This window comes from Cynocephalus volans, chromosome 12 (assembly GCF_027409185.1).
Source record: "Cynocephalus volans isolate mCynVol1 chromosome 12, mCynVol1.pri, whole genome shotgun sequence".
Taxonomy (NCBI): Eukaryota; Metazoa; Chordata; class Mammalia; order Dermoptera; family Cynocephalidae; genus Cynocephalus; species Cynocephalus volans.
The window spans coordinates 57,533,514-57,560,302 of record NC_084471.1 but is presented as its reverse complement, the minus strand read 5'-3'; the positions used below and the strand labels follow the sequence as shown (position 1 = coordinate 57,560,302).

Genomic DNA, 26,789 nt, shown 5'->3' with positions numbered 1-26,789 from the left:
GGTTTTGATAGAGTAGGAAGAGGAACTAGGAGCTAATATGTATTATGCCAGGTTTTGTGTTAGTACTTTACGTATGTCATTTTTTTCCTTAGGTCCTATTGTCCTCTTTTTTACTGAAGAGGAAGCCGAGACTTAGGTAAAGTAACTTTCTCAAGGTCACTTAGCTAGTAAGTGTAGACGTGGAGCTTGAAGCCAAGGCTGGTTACCAGTCTGAGTTTTTAATCACTATATCACACTGTCCCCTAAGGTTATTTAGAGGGCTCTAGGAAATTTTTTTAACAAGTTTTTCCTTTTGTACCACCCAAAGATGATTACTGTTACCATTTTAGAAAACATCAAGACTTTCAGTTATGCATATACATTTCAGTATGCAAATATACATGCATATATGATCATACTCTTTGTATATATAATCATATTGTTTTGCTTAATACAGCACGGCCATTTCCCCATGTCATTATACACCAATATTGTTTCTTATGAACCGGCCAGACTATAGAAAGCACAAAATACAACAAAATATGCTCTTTCCCAAACTGGGATTTTGGCTGGGGGCATGAAAAGTCACCAAGAATCAGAAGACTACAAATGTTTAACATGTAAACATAAGATCTTAAATATTATTCATGGGAATAATATTTTCGGATAGAAAAAGAGGAGAAAAAGAGTTCTACTTTTTCGGAGCAGAAAAAGAGTCCCCCCCCAAAATAATCATACTGTCTGAATATGAAAGTGAGTAGTCATCCTTCACTATCCACAGGGGATTGGTTCTAAGACCCCCCACAGATACCAAAATCCCCAGGTGCTCAAGTCCCTTATGTAAAATGGTACTTTCATAAAACCTATGCACATCCTCCTGTATGCTTTAAAATGGTATACAGATTACTTATAATACCTGATACAATGTGAATGCTATGTAAATAGTTGTTATACTATATTGTGTTCTATTTGTATTATTTTTTATTTTTTTGAATATTTTCAATCTGTGGTTGGTTGAATCCATGAATACTGAACCCACAGTTATGGAGGACTGACTATGCTGGGAATGCTGAAGCGTGAAGCCTTTCAGAAGCCAGAGGGGAAGGAAGATTAACATTTATTGACCACCTCTGACCATGTATCAGACCTGTTCCAGGCAATTTCACTGATGTTCTCATTTGCTTTCCCCAACAACTTGTCAGCACAGGCATTTTTACACACACCCCCTCCCCGTAAGGAAAAGGAAAGGCGGGCTGAAATCACGTGTGCAGCCTCTGCTAATACTGGCATTGGGGTTTAAGGTCTTTGTTCTCTTACAGAAGGTTGTTTCAGATGACAGAAAAAATAATATCTAGGTTTAAAAAAAAAGCCAAGAATGAGCTAAACGAGCGATCTGGAGTTATGGAAAACAGCTGACAGGAATCTTGGAATCCAAGGAGAGGAAAATTGAAGCAGAGAGAAAGTTGGGTTCCACGTGGTTCGGTCTGGTGGGGGCCGGAGGACGGGACTGCTGTGTTGGGGAGGGACCCGGCTCTGCAAACTGGCCCCCAAACAGATAAAGGCCCTGTTCTTCCCGAGAGCCCAAAATGGAGCTAAAGGCAACAGCACAGTCTTGGAGTAGAGGCTGGAAAGAAGGGTGGAATTAGGAAGAATCCTAGCTCTACAGAGGGCCCATCACAGGCTCAAAAGGGAAGCGGAGCAGAGAACATCTGGAGGTTTCGGCTGCAGGCAGGCCTGTGCCAAGCTGCCTGAGTAACGCGACATAATGTGTGTGCTGGACCGGAGGTGGGAGAATTGCTGGAGAAGAGGCCCAGGAGGAGGGCCTGGGCTCCAGTGCCTTCCGGTTAACCAGTCCTTTCCTTCTCCACGTGAATTCTTTTAGGATGGTATAAAGGAGTTTAATGGTGAGCTTCATTAAGCAAGAGGATGGAGAGCTGGCAGGGGCCATTTTCCTTATGTGGGGCCAGAGGCTGCACCCTCTGCTGGTCCACATGGAACTATCTCCTGTGCTCCTGCAGCCTCCAGCTCACAGGCCGGAGTTCAGCTCGCAGGGGCTTCTTGCGGAATTCAGTTCTTGGCCAGAAATCCCTTCCTTAGACCCCGGAAGCTTTCAGGGAGGCTCAGCAAACCTGGCGGCTGATCTTTGGGTTTGGCAAACTCGAGATTTTTCCAGCGCCTTGTGTTCAGCAAAACCGAAAATGTGTTTGGCAAGAAACCCTTCTCTAATTTTTAAACCCTTGTGCATTTTTTACGTAAATTTGATCCACATGTTTTTGATTTATTTATATTTAACTCATCAAATCGAATTAGGAGCTACAATGATGAATAGGAACAATGCCGATTTCCAAGAAGACTTTTGAGCCCCTTTTCTTAGAACTAAGTCACATCTCCCCCCTCCCACCCCCCACCCCCAACAGTTAAAACTACCAGACTGAGCTGGGTTTGAAATTTGGAACTCAAATGTGAAATAAAGATCCATGCTTGGCAAAGGCAAAGCATAGTGGGGGAATGTTCTTAGGAAGTCACAGTTAGAAAGTGAGGGTAGGCTTGGGGTGGGGGAAGGGATAACGAAGACAGGAGGGGACTGAGTCATTCTTCATGAGATAGTTTAAATAAATGAGCCGGGCTCTCTGGGCAGCCCACAAAAGCCCCCTAGCCATTTCTCTTGGGTATTATCACTACCACTCAGGGAAAGAAGTTTCTGCCTCAGTGACTGGGAATTGGGGAAGGGGATGCCTGAACCTATCTTCTTTCTTCTGCTCTTCTCCTCCATAGTAGCTGAGTTAAGCTGCTGCTCCTTTTTCCTTCTAATGGCGCTGCTCTCCCCTGCTCCCTTCCTGGCTCCAGCTAAGCCCCGTCCATCTGGAAGCATTTAAAATGTACAATTTCAATCTCATGCAAGAGAATCTTAGGAGATATGCTACATACCCATTAAGCTAAATTATAGGTGCACAACTTATTTTGCACAATTCTGTCTGGACTGGGTTTACACACTCACAAAAGTACATTACTGTCTTTCCCAATTACCCTTTCTACTATACCATCATTTTCCACAACTTCAGTCTGAGAACAACAGTATCTCCCTGAAAAACTCTGGCCACTGAAGTCCCAAGACAAAGCTGCTCCCTTAGGTTCAAGATAAAGGTCTCCCCTGAACCAGTACTTAGTGGGTCCCTAAGATACTGACCAAAGAAATGTCCTTGAACTTAGCTTCTCTCCCCTACAGACCTTGTTCTAATTAGACAGACCTGGGTACAAGTACCAGCTTGCTACTTAAAAACTACAAAACTTTTTGGGAGTTATTTTACTTCGCTGGGTCCCAATTTCCCAATCTGTAAAATGGATATAATAATTATACTTACCTCACAGAATTGTAAGGATTAAATGAGCTATTGTGTGTAAAAAAACTTAGCATGTTGGATGGGGAATAGGGAGATGTTGTTCAAAGGGTATAAAATTTCCATTAGAAAGGAGGAGTAAGTTTTAGAGACCTACGGCACTACACAGTGAGTTACTGTATTGCATATTTCAAAATTGCTAAAAGAGTGGATTTTAAACATGCTCATCACACACACAAAAAATAAGTATGTGAGAGGATAGATATCTTAATTAGCTTGACTTAATCATTCTGCAATGTAAACATATATCAAAACATCACATTGTACCCTACAGACATACAATTAGAATTTATCAATTAAAAATAAAATAAACTTAGTATGTTGTCAGCCCAGACTAAGTAGTTAATAAATATTAGTTGTTATTGTTATTTTAAAAACTTCCATACCTTTTCAACTCAACAACTTTTTTAAAAGAGCATTTAAAAATTTTTGCAGAAGTTGACAGTTTCCTCCTAAGTACTCTCCACTTGTGCTGAATCAACCAACCCACTCCCCTACAAACCAGCACCATTTCAGCTAGGTGAAATGAAGTTTCTGATCAAAAGACTGGGATTCTGACTGAGTCCTCGGGGAATCTTCCACGCAGGCCCATGTTTTAAACCTGTAGTCTCTTCTTGGGATCAATAGTGGCCTTCCACGCAGGCCCATGTTTTAAACCTGTAGTCTCTTCTTGGGACCAATAGCAGAGCAATTGGAAGTTCTAAAATCTAATTTGCATAGAGATAGTTCTTTGTCAAACCATTCTGAACTTCTTCTCACTCTATATAAAAAGTATATACATGTTTGCATGGGGAGGGAGGTGAGAAGGAGGTTTTTAAACTCTGCTTTAAGAAGCAAATGGTTAATTAGTGTTTCCTGAGATCCCAAGGGAAGCTTCTGGAAAGACGAAAGGTGAAGGCACCATTTAACATGTCTGATAAATGCCTGTCTCCTAAAGTGGAAAATACAGAAGTTCATGAGTCCAATTACAAGCCCCATGTTCAGTGGAGTTCAAAGAAAAAGAGAGTTCAAGGTCCAGTACTTATTGCTTTTCTCTAATCAGAAGTAGTTTTAGCAGTAATTCATGGGTCCTTGTATTGATTGGAATAGAGGGACCGGTGTCAAGCTAGGGCTAGGACTGGGTCACAGACCCCCTCACACACAGGTCCACGGGCTAGGTAACAGGAAAAGATCCTGGGAGCCATGGGTAAGAAATTAATAGGTTTTATTCAGAGCTAGGAGCAGCTGCCCTAGTGGCCTCCCGAAGCATCCTGAGAAGCGGGGTGGGGGGGGCCCTGTGTATCGGAGCCGTTAGTCCTTTACAGTCAAGTCCATAACTCGGGACACCTAGATGCACATATACAATTACGTTAGTCAATAGCCAAGGAACACCTGGGCGCACGTGGATATTTACATCAAATGCTCGGCAAGATTCTGAACATCTGAGGGACCCTGACCATTTTCCTATATTTTCCCAGCAACTGGGAATCCACCAGCTTTTGGCACCTTATATAGTAAAGGTCCTCATTATGCAGAATTACTATAAGGGCCCAGAGAGAGAACATTTGCAGGCTCTTGATGAATGGTAATTATTTCCACCAAGCTGACCTCATTTGAGATCCTGGGTGATATCAGGAAATGTGTGTTTTCCGTGGCTAACATTTACTAGATATTTCTCTCTTATTGGTCTGTTAGTCCCCTGTATCTAGATGTATTTTAGATGCCAGCTCCAGCTCTAAAGGATTCTAAAGGAATTACTCCTGCCTACAGCCCTGCCAAAGGGGTGGGCCTACATGTCATGCCCACAGAAGGTACTAGAGTGGACATATGATCTGAAGGGGCAACCTACAGGCTGGGAAGTCATTTGTAGCCAATCCTCTTTCTCTAAAAATCTGGAATTGGGAGAGTGAGAAACTGGGTCGATTGGTAGCAGAGATATTTGGAATGTGGCTGGCCACATCAATGGCAGAACTCCCTTATGGGAATCTGTGGCTGACAGACTCCTGCTATGGAGACTCTCCAGGGCTGCTCTGATTCCACAACCACTCTCCCATAAAGCCTGGCTGTTCAATGGTTCTTCTTGTGGATACCATAAACTTCAATTTTAATATTATTAAACACCTCCTTTTTTTTTTTTTTTTTTTTTAATTACCCTGAGTAGGTTTCTATTACTTTCAACCAAAAGAGCCTTCATTAAAACAGCACCTACTCTTGGGGGAAGAACATGCAGATGGAATTATGTCTAAATGTTCTGGGCATTTCCAGTACAAGGTATTGCTTTAATGGTTAATTAGAGTAAAGAAAACACTGTTGGTTCCTTACTTACTCCTCTCTGACTTCCCTCTACTATGCAAACTGGAAAAGTTAAAGCTCTCTCTCTCCCAACCTCCCTTGCAGCTAGGGGAGGCCATGTGACACAGTTCTGATGAACAAGATGCAGGTGAGTAACTGTTGGTTCAGAGGCTGCTCCTCCTTCCTGTCTTGCATGAAAATGCTATGCTTGGAGCTACTGCCACCACCTTCCAACCATGAAGGAAAAGTCAGAGAAATGCAGAGAAGCCAGCCTTGGCATATTTGAGGTGCTGAACCAACACTAGCAGTCACCAAATTCCAGCCTTCTTGTTATGTGAGAAAAGTCTATCCCTAAACTACTATCTAATTTTCCTACAATTTGGATGCAAAATCTTTTCTAAATAATACACTCTGAAAATCAACATAGAACCTGATATTGTTTCCTTATAACAAACATGAGTTTTTTTTTTTTTTTTTTTTTTGTCGTTTTTTTCGTGACCGGCACTCAGCCAGTGAGTGCACCGGTCAGTCCTATATAGGATCCGAACCCGCGGCGGGAGCGTCGCCGCGCTGCCAGCGCAGCACTCTACCAACTGCGCCACGGGCTCGGCCCCACAAACATGAGTTTTTAAAAACCAAATATATGACCAACATATTTTTCAATTAATTTCTCCAGACTTTAACTGAATGATACAAGCTCTCCTGGTAATTATTAAAATCTAATGAGGGGATAAGGTGAATAACTGCAGTGAAAAGCCATTGGAGGAAGCTGCTCTATGTGTATCTGAGGTAGGCAAGGACATTACTTCTGGTTGGGGAAGGGGAAAATCAGAGAAGACACCACAGAGGAAGCATCTGAGCTAGACCCTAGAGGGGAAAAAAAAAAAAAAAAGAAAAAGTGGATGTTTAGAGATGGGGAAGAAAGGCATTCTCGGCAGAAGGAACAGTTTAAGCAAATATGGGAAACTGAAGGTCTCGTAAAGGAAACAAGTCCATTCTGTCTAGGGAAAAGGACGATCAGATTAGAATGTTAGACCAAATTATAACAAGCCCTGAATGCCCAGTGAAGAAATCTGGGCTTTATTCTCCTAGCCATGGGGTTCCATTGAAAGTTTCTGAGCCATTAGGAGTCCGAGTAGGTTTTTAGGAATATTCATCTGAAAGCAATTAAGTGGGATGGATTGGAGGTGGCAGGGAATGGCACCAGGAGGCTATGCAGCCATCTGGGCAGGCGGTGACGAGGGTAGAAAACAGGACAGCCAAAGTGAGAATGGAGTGGGAGGAAGAAACAGCCGTGAGGGACACCGCAGAATCAAATGTCACACAAACTCGCTACTGTCTGCAGATGGGGTGTGAGTCATAGCAAAATGTAGAAGACATTTTATTGTACAAAATATAAACAAAAACCTCATGTGGTACCTCCGGAGCTGAAGACAGGAATGGTTTTATGTAGATGTTGGAGTCATGCACCTTCAGGTCATGGTCCCCAAGTCCCCTGGTCACTCCAATAGTTGCCATTACTCGGGCCTAGGAGTATAAGCAGAAGGTCATCAGAAACACTCACAGTGAAAGTGTTTTGTGATAGCACAGCTGCCGCAGGCTAAGAATGAGAAAAGAATTTTCCAGTTCTTTCTGCCCATCTTTCTATGCCCCTTGCTGTTAACTTATATGGGTAGTTGTTACCAAGGAAGGACTCACAAAAATCACTTTTGCATTTGAGGAGTGGTTTCTCTACCAATCATCTTAAGCTTAATGGGTTGCTGCTGTTTCTCTTCAGCTTTCTTTTGTAAAGACTGGAGGGAAGGATGTCTAATAAACTAATTCCAATGCATGCATGATGTCTACAGCTACTGAAATCAGTTCATACCAAATCCAATATCATCCGTCCATCTGTCCATTACACACCCATTCTACAAGTATTTGCTGAACACCAGCTATGTCTCTAGTCCTGTGATAGGCACTAGCAGAAGATGCTAAATGTTAGAGGCAGCTCTGGCCCTCCTAAAGCTCACTTATCATGCTTTACAGCTGGAGAAAATAAGCCATTAGCAAATGTGTAACCTATCCTGCTAACAACCTCACAAATTCCCTCTGAGCAGAAAGGAACAAAATGTCACTAATGTCATAGCTACAGAGACCTCAGGGCTGAGGCCTCATGCTTTCTTTAAACGTTTTTTGGAATGATTTAAGGAAGCAATACTATTATACTAATGCCTATATAGTCAGCCTAAATATCTCCTGGAATGCCACAGATTTAATTTACCCAAACATTTCTTGAGCACCTACTAAGTGCAGACATCATACAGTGAGGAACATAAATGTCTAAGGTCTCGGCTCTACTGGAACTTGGTGAGGAGGATAAGAGATGCATGTCTAACTAATAACATATAAAATATGGTTAAGTGCTGAAAGACATAAACAATGGATTATATGAGTTTAGAGGAGGTAAAAATCCTTCTGAGAAAGTTCCCTGGAGGAGGTGGCATTAAACTTAGAGCAGAAGGATAGACAACGTCAAGACAGGCAGACCCAGTGGGATGGAGCAAAGGTCATTCTGGGGGGAATGAAGCTCAATGGCCTGCCCTTTTGGTCATCACTAATATATCTGATCAGTGTCACGGTTCAAAGACCTGAGCTTGAGTCCTCACTCTGTTACTTGGGTAATGAGAGTAACTACCTCATAGGGTGAGGATGAAGTAAATGAATGCTAAGAAACATTAACAATTTAACACATTGTCTTCATTTTCATCCTAGTCTTCCAAAAGGGATGTGAATTTTGGAGCTGGCCTCAGATCAGAAGGTAGGCAGAGTTTACATTACAGTAGAAACGGAACCATGACACATTTTTAAAGGTAAGAGTCAAAGGGGATAAAATGCAGACATGAGAGGTGAAGTCTGGGGACCTCTGGTCAGGCAGGCTGCAGAAACCCTCTGCTCCACTGAGAGGCTGGACTGGCTCCTTCTAGCGAGAGAGTGTTCAATTTCCAATGTGAAAATTCTGATGCCTTTGCGGCCCTGCTGCTCTCCTTCCTGCAATGACAGCTTCTCTGCCTGGAAAAGGCACATGCCTGCATTTTAGTCCAAAGAAATCTGATGTTTCTGCTAGAGACTGAACGTGTTTACAAAGCATACAGGTGTTACCCACACAAGTCCTTATAAGCATTTGTGGAAATAAAAAGTAATGGCTGCAAAAGTACTCTGAAACTTCTGTGCCAAAGTCCTCTGAAATTTCTGGGTAGGAGTATGCAGAGAGGAAAAAGAAAACTCCTGTAAAGGATCTAGACAGAACGCCAAGAAACCATGGAGTCTCAGGCAGGGATGAGCTTGGGGCTACGTTGGTATAGGGCAAGCCTACCGATAAAAGCAACGTGGAGGCACGGTGGCTTTTAAATAGGCCAAAAAGTACAATGACAGGACTTGCTAGCTGCTCATCACAGGACTCTTGAGCCCTAATTAACTGAAATGCTTGAGGAACATGATGTTTCAATGAACTGAATTTTTGCTTACCTGGGAAAACCCTTGCTCCTTTAAACTCTTAAGAGCATATCAGTCCATTTTCTCACTGTACTAAGGGTATGCTGAACATAAATGAACAGCTTATTTAATACTTATGAACATATTGAAGGTCTGCCATGTGTCAGGTACCAGGCTAGACAGGTACTAGGGCAAAGATAACAAAGCGTGGTCCCGAGCTTACTGGAACTCACTGGATGTAGAAGGTTAATGCTGAGAATTTCAGTCCCACAAAGAACAGCAGCTGCAGGCACAGGTCATTGGGCTGAATGATACGCATGAATTGTGCCCACTGTCCTGAGAAACATACATATTCCTACCAGGAACAGAGCCATCTCTGTCGTGATTCTCAACCAGTGAAGGTGAGATGGAAGGTGTTCTTCTCCATGAATGGGGCACATTATTTTAAAATATGATCTCCACATGGATCAGGTATTTGTGTTTTGTTTCTCCCCATAAAATGCCCTTTTTCCACTGAAATCACTGCCAGCCACACTGAGCCCAAAACCTAATCCTGTGTACCCACCTTCTATCTGTCTCTCTCTCACACATACAACGTTGTGCCCATGAAGGCATCCTTCGGTTTTCTTTTTCTTTTATTGAAACAATCGATTACATATATTTGTAGGGTGCAGATTAGAATATCAATACATGTGTACAAAATGTGGTGATATCCTTTGGTTTCCTTGTGAGTCATTTCTTCTTGATAAAAACTATCACATGCTGAGAAAAAATTCAGTTGAACATTCTTAATATGACCACATTTTTTCATTTCTAGTTGGAACTCCTAGCACTGAGTTGAAATGTATTAGTGTTCAGAGGAAGAATGCAATGATTCAGAAGCTGTTCATTCTCACTGGGAAATGGTTTCAAAGCTTTCTCATCTTTGCTCTAGTATTTTGACCTCCTCCAGTTCTCTGCTCACAGACCACTTTAAGATCTACAGGCTGCCTTTGGTTCAATAGTGTGCTGCCCAGTGTTTAATTCTGCCTGGGGCCCTGGGAGCTGACAATGGACTTTGCCACCTCAACCTGGGCTCTGGTTGACGTACTCCTATAGCTTAATTACAGTGAAGGTTTGGAGTCCCTGCCATGGGGCAAGCGGGAAAGTAGACTTGCAAAGTTTGAACCTCCATGGTAGAGTCTGAGAGCACTAGAAGGAGGTAGAAATCCATGGCTCCACATGTGGGGCTGTCTTTGCTGGCTGTGTGACTCTGCCTGGGCTGTTGTCACCTCACAGTCCCAGTTGCCTCATCTACCAGATGCACATAATACAGACGGCTTGCCCTGCCTCCTAGCTTGTCAGATATGAAATGAGATGATGTATGTGAAAGTGGTCATGTTTAAACATGGTAAAGAGTTATTCAAATGGACTGGGAAGGGGGACGTTATTTTCACAAAATGGACTTAAGTCCCTCATGCCCATCCCCCACCCCTGCCTCTCCTTAGACCCTCAAGACAGGAGGCCTGAAGGATGATGGTTGAGACGTTCTTTCAAGCTGTCAGGGCTATAAAACTGCCAGCTGCTGGGTGGAACACACAGACTGCCAGGGACTACGTGAAGCAGCAGCAGGACAGAGTGGGACGGAGCCATATCCTGTCAATCTGGGGGAAGCCCACGTGCCTACCTTCTTGCCTTCTCCATATATAAGGGGAAACTTCAAGTCATCCTCCTCAATGGTTTTGTATGCCCTGTAGGGGGATAAACAACATTAAAAAAAGGTTTGCACTCAATTAGTGACCCGCTGCCTTGACACAGGCTGCTAAGGACTTCATTTTCCCTGAGACCCCATCCACTCACCACGCAGCCTGTCTCTGTCTTTATAAAGTTATTCTCCCTACAGAATCTGTGTGTGCATGTGTGTGTGCATGCACGTGTGCATGCACGTGTATTTTAGTAAACCAAATCTGAAGAGGGAGAAAATAAGTTGGCATGTTCATAATTAGCTAGAAGGGGAAATGGGTTTCTGCCCTTATTGTCTATGCAATAGTGAAGTGACCTAGTAACAGTGACTGGATTCTCATCATTCATCAGAAACTGTGAAAGACAGCAGAGCTCAGAGATGGAGGGGGTGTGAAACTGCTCCAAGAGCCAGTTCTCACCTTCAGGGGTTGTTTACACCAAAGCAGCCTGATATTGAAGTGGCCGGGAGAAGGAATATTTAGAGCCTGTTTGACCTCAGTATGATATTCAAGGTTCGCAGAAAATTGTGTGTTTCACAATAGCTTTTAAATGACCACTTGACACACAGAAAATCCAGTTTATGCTTCAATGGTTTATTCTAGATGCGGTTGTCCAGATGCCCCTGCCCACACAGCCGGCACAGTTAAGGCGGAGAGCGAGTGAAGCCCATGTGTAAAGCGAGGCAAATCAGAACTAAAGCCAAAATGTTTCATTATTTTAGTTATACTAAGTTTCCATTTACATTATCAGGGCTAGGGCTCAGACCCTCCAAACCCACTATACAGACTGGGTCACCAGACCCCTCACACACAGGTCCATGCTAGGTAATTGGGAAAGATTCCAAGAGCTGTTGGCAGATGGCATGAGCTCAGTCCTCAGTTTCCTCAGAGGCAGCAGCTTACAGGTTCAGTAGCTTACAAGTCTGGCAGTGGCAGTGGCAGTGGCAGTGGCCTTGCAGAGGGTCCCGGGGGGCACTAGCAGCAGCAGCCTCCAGCAGCAGCAGCAGCCTCCAGCAGCAGTAGCGGCCTCCCCATGCCCCCCGCCCCCAAGGGGATGGGAGGCGCCATGGATCAGAGCCACTCATCTTTATACTTGAGTCCATAACCCAGGACACCTGGGTGCACATGCGCAATTACACTAGATGATAACCAAGGAACTCCTGAGCGCATATGCCTATTTACATCAAATGCTCGGCAAGATTCGGAACATCTGAGGGGCCCTGACCATTTTTCCTATATTTTCCTGACACCGTGTCTTGCAGTTTTGCTCACAAGTTAGAAAACAAACAAGCAAATAAACTTGGTGACCGATTATCAGTTGTGTTACCAAGAAGCTTCACCTCTTTCGGTCTCAGTTTCCTCATCCATAAAATGAGGATAATACATAGGATAAAAAGAATTCAACACAGAGCCTGCATAAGCCCAATTAGTGGCAGCGATTACTAATATTTAGTAGATACTATACACTTGGCACACCAATTTCTCTTTGTGCAAAATGAGGACGGCACTGCTTTTTCACCACCTCAAAGAAGTTAACAGGAAGACGAAGTAAAAGATGGGGTAGATTCTGCAGGGTTAGGTGCTCGAAGTAGATGCTTTTCTAAAATAATGTCTCCTGGGTGCATGGAAAAAAACTAACTTATTAAATAGCCCATCAGTCATGGATATACCTAGGCAATGTGAGAGTAAGTTTGAAATCAAATTTTATGGAAGCTCTTGATATACAAAAGAATACAACCCAATTTGCAATCCCTAAGTAAAGCAGGTATATCCTTATTTTCCAGGAGGTTGTTTGGATAAGTTGTTCCTTTCTAAGGGGTAGAGAATCAGTGAAGTTTCAGAACCAGGAGGGTCTGAGCTCAAGTTCAGCACTGCTTTCTGTAAGCCCTGGGCAGATGGACGTACTCTCTGGACTCAGAATCCTCATAAATCAAGTAGGACAAAAAATGGGGCTGTGGCGAGGGTTACATTGGGGCAGTGAATGGCTTGGTAAGAACTTAGCACAGTGCCTGTTACATGCTGAGAGCTCAATAAATGCTACTTGTTGCTGCTACTGCTGTCAAGTGAGCCCAGAAGTACTCTACAAACTGAATTTTCAAAAAAGGAACTATACTATTTCCTTCCCCGAAATCTACCAAATTAACACAAAGTGGAATAGCCACTTTGATGTTTTATATACTCACACAAACTATTTTAAACAGTGTGGTATACAAGTCACTTGGGGGAACAAATAAAGCTATTACTAGACTACAGCCCCAGCTTGGGGATTGAATGAGTTTGTAGACCAATGGTTCTCAACCTTGGCTGCATACTGAATCACCTGGATGGGCTTTTAAAACATCCTGGTGCCCTCACCACATCTCACAGCAATTAAATCAGAATCTCTGGAGGTGGGACTCAGGCATCAGGAGTTTTTAAATCTTCCCAGGTGACTCCAATGTGTAGCCAAGGTTGAGATCCACTGCTGCAGACCGAGAGTCAATCAGCTAACATGTACAATGAGTTGAGCAATAAGCCCCTTAATCAGCCTGACCCTGAAGCAGACAGACACATTGGCTCAAGGGAGAGGAGGGAAAGGACTTGAGCAAGGCTCTGAGGGCTTGGAAACCCCATGTGGAGAGGGAAGGGTGGAGAGTTAGAAGACAGCCCACACAGAGAGGAACAGGGGCAGGCAGTCTACAGGACAGGGGCTGCTGCGGCCCTGAGATCCAGGCACAGACGTCTAGAATTAAATAGGAGGCAGAAGGCAGCAGCTCTGGAACCAATGACTGGAAATTACTTAGAACTCGCTCAAGATAGGCTAAGAGCATTCTTAACAGGCTTGAAAAGGCAGTGGGAAAACTGTTCTCTGAGTCCACCACAAGCCCAGGGAATCAAATTCTCTGTAGGCAGAGGATTTCAGGAGCACAAGTCCATGTCACCACAGCTCTGGAAGACAAATGCTCGATTGGAGTAGTCACCCACAGAACCAAGACGACTGCAAATTTTGATATTATATTTTAGTTTGTTTCTTTATCTTTAGGAACAACAACAAAAATTAAGAAATAGAAACCATAACCTTGGAAAAGTAAAGTTTATTGGGTTTTTGCCAGTTTTCAATCAAATATGAGCTCTCCCCTCTTCTGCCAGCTACAAATGACAAGAGTGAATAACTAAAAAAGGAGAGAAGGTACAATACCCTCACCCTCGTAGTCTTTCTGAGTCCTAAGCATAGTTCATCATATAAAGGTAAGTGGACTTCCATTCATGGTTAGAGACTCTTCAGGAGCAAAGTGTAAAATACTTGAGTTAAAAACTGGAAACTTAATTAGGGTCTGTATAAATTAATGATAGCTAACAATTACAGCAGCTCTGATTTACTGAGCATCTTCTACATGCCACACACTGGGCTTGGTGCTTATTTATCGTGTCTAAAACCTCTCAAAGACCCTGCAGTGTCTTACCTTACAGATGAAGGAACAGAGGCCCAGAGGTTAAGTTACATTCCCAAGATCACATACCAAGTTAGTGACCCTAAAACCAGACTCAGACATTCCCAGAAAACAAACCAAAGAAATGTGATATCAGGGCTCAGCTTGGGGAATTTCTCATTCTAACTGAAGAGTCTGAAATGAGACAATTATTGTCTACCTCTCAGTGGGTGACCCGCAGGCCTTTGATGAAGAAAAGGGGACTTTTGGTAGAAGAGAAAGGGGAAGTTTTCTGTGTGAGTGGCGGAGGAACAAAAGGGGACAAAGCCAGTGGCTGCTCTACTACAGAGTCTACAGGGAAGAAGAGAGAAGTTGACAGAAATGACAGGCCATGCGCTTAGATTTGAAACTGCATCCCAGGCCATTTCACCTGTGGCCACAGAGTCAGCTGAGCCCCTTCCCACAGAGAATTGACCTCCCTCACATCTGTCCTCACGGTGTAAGGGGGCCACTTCCTGCCCACTTGGAGGCCTCCTGCAGTATTATATTATGGTCTGCAGCCTATTGGCCTGAATTTCTGCTGCCAGCTCATCCTCGACTTCCATCCTTCTCATTTGGGCGAGGTGAGAGGACAGGAGAGAAGTTTGAAGCTTGAGAACTTCAAGCCATGAGGGCACTTTGGATCTGATATTAATAGAGAATGTCTAGTCATAGGACCAACTCCTTCACAGCAGACACTAAGAATTTTGACATCCTGAGTAAATTTTAAAAAATAATTCTAGAAACAGCTCACTAGTTTTGCAATAATATAATGGACCAGAGATTATATTCAAAAATTACTTGTAACAAGATAGCAAAACTGAAAGGGTTAGGAAAGATCTTCAGAGTAACTCTTACTTTGGGTCAATTTCTTTATAAATATTTATGAGGAGGCCAATTAACAAAAGGATGAGGAAAATCAATTCTTGGCTTTCCCTAACTCAGAGGCATTATTCTCAGATGTTTCCATTAAACACGTTTTTAACAAGTAATAGTTTCTCTTGCAATGTTGATTGTGCAAAAAAGTTTAAAAATCAAGCCACTGTTGGTCTAGATCTCCTGGGAGGAAAAGCTCAGCAATGGATGAGACTGAAAGGCCACTAGGTCAGCTGCACCCCAAATCTGGGAATCCCTTCCACAACACACCTTATAGTGTGGTTCCTAGCCTCTGTCAAATGGATGGTGTACACAGTCAATGTCCTAGGAGCTTTACAGTACTTAATGTCAGCCCGTTGCACTGAAGAACAGCTTTGGGAAATGCTTTTTTAAATTGAACCAAACCCACTGGTGTGTTTTATCCATTCTCTGGAAAAACATGAAATAAATTCAGTATCTTTTCTGCTTGAGAGCTCTGAAAATATTTGAAGAGAACCATCTCAAAGTTTCTTCTCTAATTCTTTCAGCTGTTCTTCACATGACCTGGGGGACCATCTCTTACCACTCAAGTCACCATTCATTCAACTAATGTTTATTAATTGAGCACCAAATATTGTGATTGGGGCCCTCTGGGGGGTTTCTAGTTTGTCAGCGCCCTCAAAGAATGGCAGCACTCAGAACTAAAAACACTTACAATGTGGTCCAGATAGGCATGAAATTATTACTTCTTTTGATTTGTACCTTGCTTTTTTTTTTTGTTTTAATTACTGAAGATTATATTTGCATTATGTGCACACATACCTGTAACTGTGTTTCAGGGTCATATTTAGACTATGAATGAAAACAAATGACTAAACAAAAAAACCCCCCAATCAAACAAAAATCCAGTGCATAAGACAAAAACTTGAGAAAGTTTTTTAGCTCAGTCTCCTCTAGTTTACACTGACACAATGAATATTTTACTCTGAATGAAGGACTCTGTTGCCCTTATTAATTTTACCTTGCCAGTTTCAGTACATTGTTCCAGCCCACTGAGAGCTTTCCGAATCCAGATTCTTTCATCCAAAACATCAGCTCCCCTTCTATGCTATGCCATGGTAAATGTGATAAGCAGCTCTGTCATCTTTATCAAGATCACTGAAAAAATGCTAAGTGGAACTAAGGCACAGAGACCTTCCTTCAGGCCAATCTAAGCAGACAAGGAGCATGTCAACATTTCTTGGAAGCATTTGGAGGGAAGTGTGCAATTCCAAAAATCATATTCAGCATTATAATTCTCTCATGAAAATAAAAAAATCTATCAATTTTCCTTTTAATACAAACAACGGATGGTAAAAAGCTTGGTAGAACCTCTTCTGGTGGAAAGAGAAAAGACAGACTCAACAGTACAGAGTGGACAATGAGAGAGTACTATTTAAGAGGGCACACTTAGGATTTTTAAAAGGCTGAAAAACACTGAACCAGATAGACACCGTCCTCATGGTTTTTGACTCTGGGTATCTATCGCTTAGGCTATCTGTGAAGCAATTTAACTGAACAATTATCCACTCAGTGTTTCTCAATCTTGTCCAAAAGGCTAAGAGAAGAAACTATCAGATTTCTTAAAAGCCAAAATACATCCACGTATGCTACTGCCCTGAACAACCAGCCTAGAAACCCTATTCAAAAAGGAAAGATTACTAACTGAGCTTGATGTAAGGAACCCAAGCTGGCTCCTCCGATTACACCAGCTCCAGTGGATGCTGTTCTTTCAAATCCTGAAGGCAAGAGAGAGGTACTGATGGTCCCCCGAGTCACCTTCTAGATGGAGCCTCTGTCCTTGCCACTCAATCAGCCCCTCCATCTACCCTCACACCCCCTCCCTCACCCACCGGCCTCCATTTTGGACATTCTTCCACCTGCCCTGATGACTCCAGCCTGGGTTCAGATTGCTTTCCCACTCTTTCCCCCTGATGTTTCTCAGTGACTGTATAGATTTTGATGGTGCGTCTGGAATCCTGGCTCTGTAACCTCTAGCCCACTTCTCGATGCCCTTCTCCTCTGTTCCCCATCAGCACCCTGGTCATGTGGGCTAAACCAAGAATACCCTCCCTCTCCAACATTCAAATTCTGAACCATCCTCCCTTCCTCTCTCCCTGGTTGTGGCTCTCAGGGAGTTGCTATTCCAACTATCTTCCAGCTACACTTGGTCGGGATCCAGCCTCCACTAGGGGCAAATCTTTTTGATACTTCTTTACTTAGCAGCCAAGACTGCCTCACCCTCTTGATTTTCAAGGAATACAACAGGGATTGAATATTTATATATCAACATTATGCCACGTATTGTCATCTCTACCTCCAAAACAGACCCAGAATCAGAAGTTTTCAACCCCTTCACTGCTGTCAGAGTCCCAGAACCGTTGTCTCTTGCAACTGCAGTTACACCTCTGTGCAATAATCTGGGCAAGAGGCAACGGTGCTAGGGTGATGTCACTCGGGTGCTGCAGTGAGGGTGCTGAAAACGGTCAGAGCAACCAGAGTTACTATTTTAAAATGTCAAATCACGTCATTACCCTACTCAAACCCTCAATGGTTTTCCCATCATACTCTAAATGAAAGCCAAGTAATCAAACGGCCTTCTCTAAAATTGCTCCCCTCTTCCAAATTACCTGGTCCCCTTCCCTGATTTATTTTTCTCTACGGCATCTACTACCACCTAATAGTATTTTACTTCCTTACTATGTTTATTTTCTCTACTGCTCTCCAAGGCTCCTTAAGTTCTGTGAGGACAGAAATTTTCCTTTTGCTAACTGTGGCATCCCTGGTCCCTAGAAGAGTGCCCAACATATAATGGGTACCCAATACATTTTCGATTAAATGAGCAAATCAATGAATACTACCTTCCTCAAGCAGAGGCTTTATTTTGCCCTTATGTGTTTCCTTGTTCTGTATGTATTTATAGAATAAAAGTGAAGAGCCTCCTTGTTTTCTTTGACTCTTTTGAAGTCTCGGGTGTGCCGTGCTCCAGCTGGTGCTCACTCACAGGCTCATCCCTACCTTGCCTCTGGCCTGGCTGGCCACATGCCACTCCGTGCAGTCTCAGGCACACTCCCTGAACATCTGAACTCGAGAGGACCCCGTGCAGCCACACTGATGTCCTTTCATTCTTCTAGTAAATAGCAATTTAGGACTCTTCCACCATGAACACATATTGTCTGTGTGTCAGTTTTGTAATTTTCATCAGAAAAGGCTTTGCTCATCTTGTCAGCCTGGCTGGGAGGCCTGCTAACAAATCTCCCTCAACCATTTCCCCCTCTTTTAATCCATAATCATCGCTACTCAGCAAAGTCTCCATTGGTTTCCCATCGCCTTAAAATATAATCCAACGATGAAGCCCCCATGATCTGGTCATTTTGCTCTCTGACATCTTTTATCACTCTGCTACACCCTCATAACACTGCTTTCTTGTCGTTTCTTTCACATGGGGGGGGGGGGCCTGTCATTCCCCCGGGTCCTCCCTTAGCTGGCTCCTGTGCATCACTTAGAAAGGCTTTTCCTGACCACGCTTCTAAGTTTGTGGTTCCCTGCTCCTGCGTATCCTGCTCCAGCTCTTCATAGCACTCATGCAGCACAATATGGAATCATCTTATGTATTAGTTTACTTGTTTACATTCTGCCTCCCCCTCTAGAACATTAGCTGCATGAAGACAGGGACTTTTTTCTCATGTGTTGCTCTGGCCTCATATCTACAACTGTGCAGGTGCATTGTGGATATAAAGTAGATTCTAGCTAAAGGGATGAATAAATGAGTAAAGGCTGGTACTTCTCTCTTAGCATGTGAGTTTCCCTCTAAGGATATACTGTAGTCTTAACCTGCCCATTCATTTTGCCTTAATATAGTAAGCTTTTCTATAACTAAAATTCAGGGCTTTATCCTATCAGTGATACCTTTAACTTTTGTTTACCTCTTTATATTAAAATGTCAGGTTTTCTTTTATTACCAATATATATCAACAGATAGTTATAAAGTTATAAAAAATACCATTTATGATCCTCTTGCCCATGACTTTCTGCAAATATTCCTAAGTACGACATCAGAATGGTATTTTTTTTGTCACTGCTGTTCTCAGAGTACATGGTGTTACCCAATGTTCTTCTGTATTAACTTGGTTAAAGCAAGTCTTCCACTTAAGAAAGCTCTTCCTAGTCATTCCCAGCTACAGTCCCCACTCTGACTTCTTAAGCCACATGCTACGAACCCGAGGTTCACACTTCAGCATCATCACACAGGTCACTTCCCACGATCTCCATTCTCTCCTAAGTCATGACCTTTAACTAGAAAGAGACAAAAATATCACTTGTTTCCATAAGTCTTAATGTCCTTAACAGGACATAAAAGTCATTGAAGAAAAACGTGACCCCTTGTGGGGGGAATAACAGGACCCTCTCCCTTCGGGGACTACACAATCTCAACAATCCACTTGTGCTGCTCCAATGACACATGCTGCTGAGTCACATTCTCCCACTACCCTCTCAACATCACCTTGGATGCCTCTTGTCCCCTGGAGATCTTTCTTCCTGGATTCTCTCTTCCTTCCTGGCTGAACCCACTGTGGGTTGGACACCAGGCTTGCAGTTGGGAGGATCTGAAGTCACATCTTAATCCTTACCTGAACTAGTCATGTGAACTTGAGAAAGTCCCTCGAACCTCACTGAGTCTGCTTCCTCAGCAGGATACTTCCCATGATGGTTGCAGATTAAGTACAGGTATGTCTGGGAAAGTCCTCTGTGAAGGATAAGGTGCTATTTAACCTTAAATTGTGGCTATTAAAGCCTTAGGAGCCCCATTCTTTCTTCAGCACGATGTGGAGCTCAGATAACTGGCCACCAGGGGCAGGAAGACACAGTACACCTCCAGAGGAAAACAGCTTCTTGCTGAGCAACCAAGCCACCCCAACCTAGACTTCTTCTACCACTGCCAATGACATCAAAGCATGGACAAGAGCACCTGTGCAACTTTATCCAGAAAGTCCCTGGTTCTACCCTAAGGTGAAGACACAGAAACTCAGAAGGATGCCTCAGAACCAATAATCTAAGGGGGATATTGTTGGATTAGTTTAAAATCGTCATAAAAGTAGAATTTTTCCCCATTAGCTGGAAGCTCAGCACCCCTCCAGAGGAAGGGAAAAGCCCTAAGCAGTCTTGTTTTCCTCACGGCAGAAACCAAGTTCTAGCCCCACAGAGGCATATGCCACAGGGGCTGAGCAGGTTTGGATGGTAAATAGTGGCCAGAAGCATCTTGGCCCTGGGACCCTACTCCTGCCTTCCTATAGCAAAATCTCAACGGCAGCTTGAATCCCAAGAGCACAAGGATGAAACACCACCCAGGGCTGGTTGGTCAGGAACAGATACATGCCTGGAGCCCAAATGCCACTCATGGCTTTTAAGAGCTTGGCCTGACCCCAATTAAGCAATTCTGGAATCCACAGAGGCTCTCCTCTGACTTGCCTCCCCCTGTGCTCACCCTCCTCAGGCCTTCCTGGAAAAAGCAATGCAGGATTGGCAACCACCTCATGCTTCCTTTTTTTTTCCTGCCAGCCATCTGTATTTCCAAAGAAACCAAGCCCAGAGCCTAACCACAGAGCTCAGTAAATGGACTCTGCTTCCTCTTCCTTGAGGGAGCTCTGCAGCAGGCAGCCACCCCCTCACTGTGAAGAGTGTGTGTGTTTCCTTTAAAGCAAGATTTTGCTATTTGATTAGGTCTTACTCTTATTTTTTAAATGTCATCTTTTAAAGAGTCCCTTTTTTCTGGTTTCAAAGATTCACAGTTAAGAAATTTCCAGAAATGTCCTAAATTTGCCTTTGGATTGAACCTTAGTGTGCTGGAAAAACAGAGCTAAACTGTCAGGGTGAGTGAATCTGAGGCACGTTTAATGGGGTCAGGCTCAAATCAGAGTTGTGGAGTGAAGATGGGTCCCCAAGGTGAGTCTGAAGAGGCTGACAAACATCCCATTACCCAGTAGGTCATTCTGGGGTTCAGAAATATCCTTTACAATGTTTGGGGACAGGCCCAACATCTCTGCCACAGGCTCACCATTGCATAGCAGGCTTTAGTTATTTGTAAATCTAAGTTGTGGGGGTCACATTTTGACTCAATAGGTTCCTGGATTTATTTGCTAGGAGTTACTATCAATGGGTATTTCAATTACATGATCCCTGAGAAAGCTCCCCTGTGGGTCTGAGGCTTTACAAACAAATGCTACCTTGTTCTCTTCTGTTGGTCCTTAGAGTGTCCTTTAAATCAGTTGAAACCTGTAGGCTCTAAGCTATGAACAAGTTGATGCACTTCTGCTAACACAGTGCAACAGTCTGGATTCTGGCACAGACAGTATGTTCTAATTGTAAGAGTGTGATTCATATTCGGTGATAAATTGAAGAGGGCTGGCAGCAGGCTAGCTTGTGCATACCTGGCTACCTGGGATGAGAGAAACAACTGCCTCATCTCCTTAGCCACATGAAAGGGAGAACCAACCTGCTGGCCTTTTCTCCTGAAAAATTTTCCATAATGAGGACCAAGTTCTGGTGCCTGACACAGCAGTTGACCTTGAGGAAACCCCCTGATTAGTAGGGCTGACCCATAGTTTCTGAGAAAATGCCTACCTCCCCACTTCCCCTCATCAGCATGTCTGAGCTAGATCCTGTCTGGAGTCCTGGGAGTGGTAACTCTTCCTCTCTTTTGGTCTAAAGACTCCTCTTCCTTCCACCAGGCCTATGGGTGATAGTAAGAGGAACTAGAGCTTGCTTTCACTTTACTGGTCTATGTTCTCTGGGAGAATAGATTGGGTTAGAGCAGAGGTTTCCTACTTTGGGACCGGCAGTAAGAAATATATCGATCTTGTTAACCCTGTATACACACAAACACATCTTAAAAGACAGAACTTACTCTTACCATGTGATATACACTCTGATATTTTCTTTCTATCCTAGGATATTAATTTGTTTAAAATGCTTATCTCTATACACTAAATTGATTTCATAACCTACTAATGGATCTCTACTCCCGAAAGTTTGGGTGGAGGAAAAGAACCTGCTCTAAGTAGCTCAGAAATTAGGAGCTCAGGCTACAGCCTGATAAAAGCAATGGGTTCTACTGGCACTGGCACAGGTGCTGGGTATATGGAGTTAAACAAAGTAAAGGTCATCTCCTGACTCATAGGCCCATGTTTAGCAGCAGAAAAGAATTAGCATAGAAGAAAATGCTTTGAATCAGTCTTTTGAAAAATATCATGTGTGCATGTAAAACAGAACCAATAATATTCCAAGATAAAGCATTCTGAATGACTCTAAGGGAAATTCCAGATTTGGAAATTATTTCTGACTCAGTATCCACTTGGTGTGCATTAGCACTTGGCCGGGAGAACTTCATATTCTAATCAATAACATTTAGATCTCCCCATGGGTCTGACTCAGAGACCCTTACTTTATAAGCACACAAATATGAAGTGATTTCAGCTTTCTCAGGGACCATTTGTTCTGAAAAAAAAAAACATGAATTTCATTGATGTTGGCCTTTATATTGTATTAGACTAAGTCAATACATACAAATCAGGAGATGACCAAAATTGACCCCCAGCCACAAATGGTGGGGAGAAAATAGCAAATAGATTGTTAGTTACACAGAGGTTTCCACTGTACAAGTCAGTTCCTCTGTGTCAGCCCTTGCAGCCCTTCCGCATAAAACTTCTCCAACTCTGGCCAAAGAGATATTTGTGTCATGGATCACTGAGTCCTGCAGGATCCCCTGGGAGAAGCCACATGCTGGGACTCTGTGCTACATCCTTTCGACACTTTCCATCCAAGTGCCCTTGAACTGTTAACATCACACAGAGCTCAAGTATCTCAAAGTAAGCAACAATGCTTTTTCAAGTCTTCCGTATTATCTTAAAAAACCATAAGGATTTTACATAAACCTACATATAACCAACATTTATTTTAACACAAAAAAATTCTCTCTCCCTCCACTCCAGAAATTTTCAGGTGAAATACAGATGTTTATCCTGTGGATTCCCACACTCTTCTGGAATCTTCTGCTAGCCCCCACATTACTTGAGCCCACGGGGGCAGAAGCACAGGTCTACATCAAGGTGGTCCCACCATTTTAGAGGATGGCGGCCAAGGCAGCAATTGTTAAATTTTCTGCTGTCACCTCACCCTTGACACTTACCAAATTCTAATATACCCAACATTTATTGCACACTTGCTCAGTTCCAGGCACTGCACTAAGCACTTACATTTCTTAAACTTATATAATTCTTATAACAACCTTGTAAGGTAGACATGAATATTATCCTCATTGCACCCATAAGAAAGTGGAGGCATAGAGGTCATACAACTAAGAAACAACAGAGGTCAAGCTCATATCCAGCCTGCCCTAAGTACACTGTGCTCTTAACCACATCTCTCTGACCATCTTTGAAGAGCTCTGAATCTGCATAAGTACCACAAAATGACATGATATGCAAAAGAATGTTTAATTACTAATCCCCTTCCTCAGATCAAATTGTAAAAAGTTTTGAAAAGTCTACCTCTCCCTTCCAGGTTTTTACTGTAGTGAGTCACACAGAAGTTTAAACATACCAAATTCCTATTTCTTCTCTTAACAATATGGTAGATGCACAAGGCCACTATAGAATTAGGTTTAACCTGAAGTTTGGCTTACAATTTCTTTGGATGCAATAAATTGAGACTCCGAGTGTTCACACTGAGGTACCCAGCTTTCCGGAAGGTGATCCAAGGCAACCCAGAGGATTAGGCAAATCAAGGGGGAGGGTGTCACTGAGGATGAACAGGAATGAGAAACCTGCAAGTTAAATGCCCAGTGCAGCACAGTCTCCTGACCTACCTTATGCCTGGTGCTCAGACTATGCAGGTTATGGGCACAGCATCAATAAGGAAAAAGGGGCTTTGCATGACCCTGACCCACCGTTGACACCCAAAGGCTTTATCACTCCTTATCATCATCCACTGCAAGCCTAGTCTACCTGCCCCTCCTCAACACAGTCCTTGGCTCACTGCAGGCGGACAAGGAGGTTCCCAAGGAACAGCAAGTGGGAAATCAGGGGCAAAAACCTCCAATGCCCCAGGTGTCACAAACCCATTCTGGAGCCCAGGCTGCCCTTTAATCAATCACTTCTGCAAACTCTTGTGGGTATCCATGGTAAGAATGTCTAGGGCTGCCCAAGGTCAATGTTTAAAGATATTTAGGAATCATTTGGGGAGGGGGTGAGGAGTGGGAGGGCTTTAAAAAACTCAGATTTCAGGACCTCAGGGATTCCGACTCAGCAGGTGGTGTGGAGGCCTGGGATATTTTTAAATAATCTGCACAGATGACAAAGCTTCACTGTGGATAAACACTCTCTATCAGTTTTGTATGGGATTTCAGTCATCCACTCACTGGCCTGTCCTCACACTAGACTGTAAGCACCATGAGGGCAGGGACTGTTTTATTCTTCCTTGAGTTCCCAATGACCAGCACAACACTTGGCTCACTGAATGAATAATGGTTGAAACTGATGACCCCGCAGGAAGCCTGCACTTTGTCCTGTAAGTTTCTGAGCATGATGCACAGCATTTGATTTACCCTGGAATACTGATGAGGCTGATTTGATCCTAGTGGGATCTGAACCTAGAATTTGGCAAGTATTATTGCCTTTGCCAGAGCAACAAGGTGACGAACAAAAAGTGAGTGTGTTACCCTTGATCCTTTCATCTCATGCTACTACAGTGGTCCTCTTACCTTCAGAAAAGCACAGCAAAGACTTATTCGGGCCGAGGGTAAGGTTCTGTGTCTGTCTCTTGCTGAAGAACTGAACTCAGATCTTTCTGTAAGAACTGTAAAGGCTGGTAGCAAAGCTGAAGGGGCATTTCGAGGGCCAGATGTCATTTGTCCACTGTCCCTCTCCTTTATTATCATCTTATAAAATAATACCTGGAAAATCTGTAGGATTGTTATAGTACCCACTTCTCTGGAATTTCCTTAAAAAAGGATCCTATAAATAAGCTGAGGATTGGCCCATATGTCCTTCTGAACGTACCATCCGATCTGTATTTCTGCCCTGCTGTGTGTCATTTTCATACTTTACAGAGGTGTAGAACTCTTAAGGGTGGGAAAATAAAATTATGTTAATTACTGCCATCCTTAGCATGGTGTCAAAGTTTCCCATGAGTTGACTCTAATCTATTTACCTAGTTTAAAGGTTCAATTCACTGCCCACGACGGTTCTACACCCTCTCACTTCCTCCTACAAGTCACTTATGGAAGGCTCCCACCAGGACTGTTGTCTAGCTGATACATGCCAATATAACCCTAGATGGAGTGTTAACACATTGAGATACTTCCCTGCTTGCTGTGGACTGATGTCCCACAAAAACTTAGTACCTACTGTGACAGTGTAAAGAGGGTGGGAAATCCTATTACAGTAATTGAAAGGTGGGGCCTTGAAGAGGTGATTATATTGTAGGAACATGCCATAGTGAATGGATTATTAATGGTGTTCAGAGGCATGGTTCCAAGGGCTTTAAAAGGAGAGTGCATGAGGCACTCGGTCTCTCTGCTCCACCATTTTCTGCCATGTGAGACCCCTGGGTCACTGTTGCCACCACCAAGACTCTCATCAGATGTGTTCCCTGTACTGTGGACTTCCCAGTCTCTGAAACTGTAAAATAAAACTACAAAATAAAAAAAAAACAACTGTAAAATAAATATTGTTTTCTTTATAAAATCATCCAGTTTCAGGTATTTATAAGCAAGAGAAATGGACTAATACACTACTGGTTGGCAAATAATGACCATCCCAAGTCCACTGAATGCCCCCCACATGCTGCTCTGCACCCTCCCCTGGAACCCCCATGATGTAGTGGTAAATAAAGGGTTAATGCCTGGCACAGCATGGGGGGCTCCTAGCACCCTGCTGGAGCCCAGGTAGAGCCTATTCGTCCATGCTGATTGTTAAAATATTTTCAGTATTACCTCTGGCTTTCACATCCTCAAAACACACCTCCTATTTTCACCGCTCTGGGCTTCTGCTTCTGCTTCTGCTGTGTCCTTTGCTCAGAATGTCCTTTCCTCCAGCCCCCAACCTTCTTGAAACCCCTCTCATAATTTAGATCTTTGGTTCAAATGCTATCTTCTCCATGAAGCCCTTCCTCTCAAAAACAACCACGCCCTCTACCAAAATCACAGGCCTTTTCTTTAAACGCTTTTTTATAATCCCTATATTTTGTCTTGCTTTAGTTATTTATGCACACGTTCCAACAGACCTATGACCCCCACTGCCGAGATTTTAAGAATAGATTTAAAGGTAAGACTGTATATTGTTCAGTATATTTTCAGAAAGCCAGTCCTGGGCCAGCTATTAATCTCTTTGAGGTTAACAGGGTCTGATATGATTTCTCCTATGTGAGTACATGCTTTGACCATTGAGGGGCTTGCATCCCAGCCCCTTGGGTATGGCTCTAGAGAGCTGCAGGGGCACATTAAAAGGGCCAGCATCTAGGACCCAGAGGGCAGATATAAAGTAAGTATGTGGACCAGAAAACCTCCCAAACCAAAAAGCACCCTACTAAGTAGTGCCCAGGGACTG

At 43.2% G+C, this 26,789-nt stretch overlaps 1 protein-coding gene across 1 annotated transcript in view; it reads right to left on the bottom strand.

The window, feature by feature from the left end:
• PPM1H (protein phosphatase, Mg2+/Mn2+ dependent 1H) overlaps positions 1 to 26,789 on the bottom strand; it is a 254,270-nt gene that overhangs the window by 24,765 nt on the left and 202,716 nt on the right. The window contains exons 7-8 of the mRNA XM_063076146.1: positions 10,789 to 10,852; positions 7,068 to 7,175 (exon numbers count right to left, since the gene is read on the bottom strand). Of these exons, the coding sequence (XP_062932216.1) occupies positions 7,068 to 7,175; positions 10,789 to 10,852 (172 nt within the window). The remainder of the gene's footprint in view (positions 1 to 7,067; positions 7,176 to 10,788; positions 10,853 to 26,789) is intronic.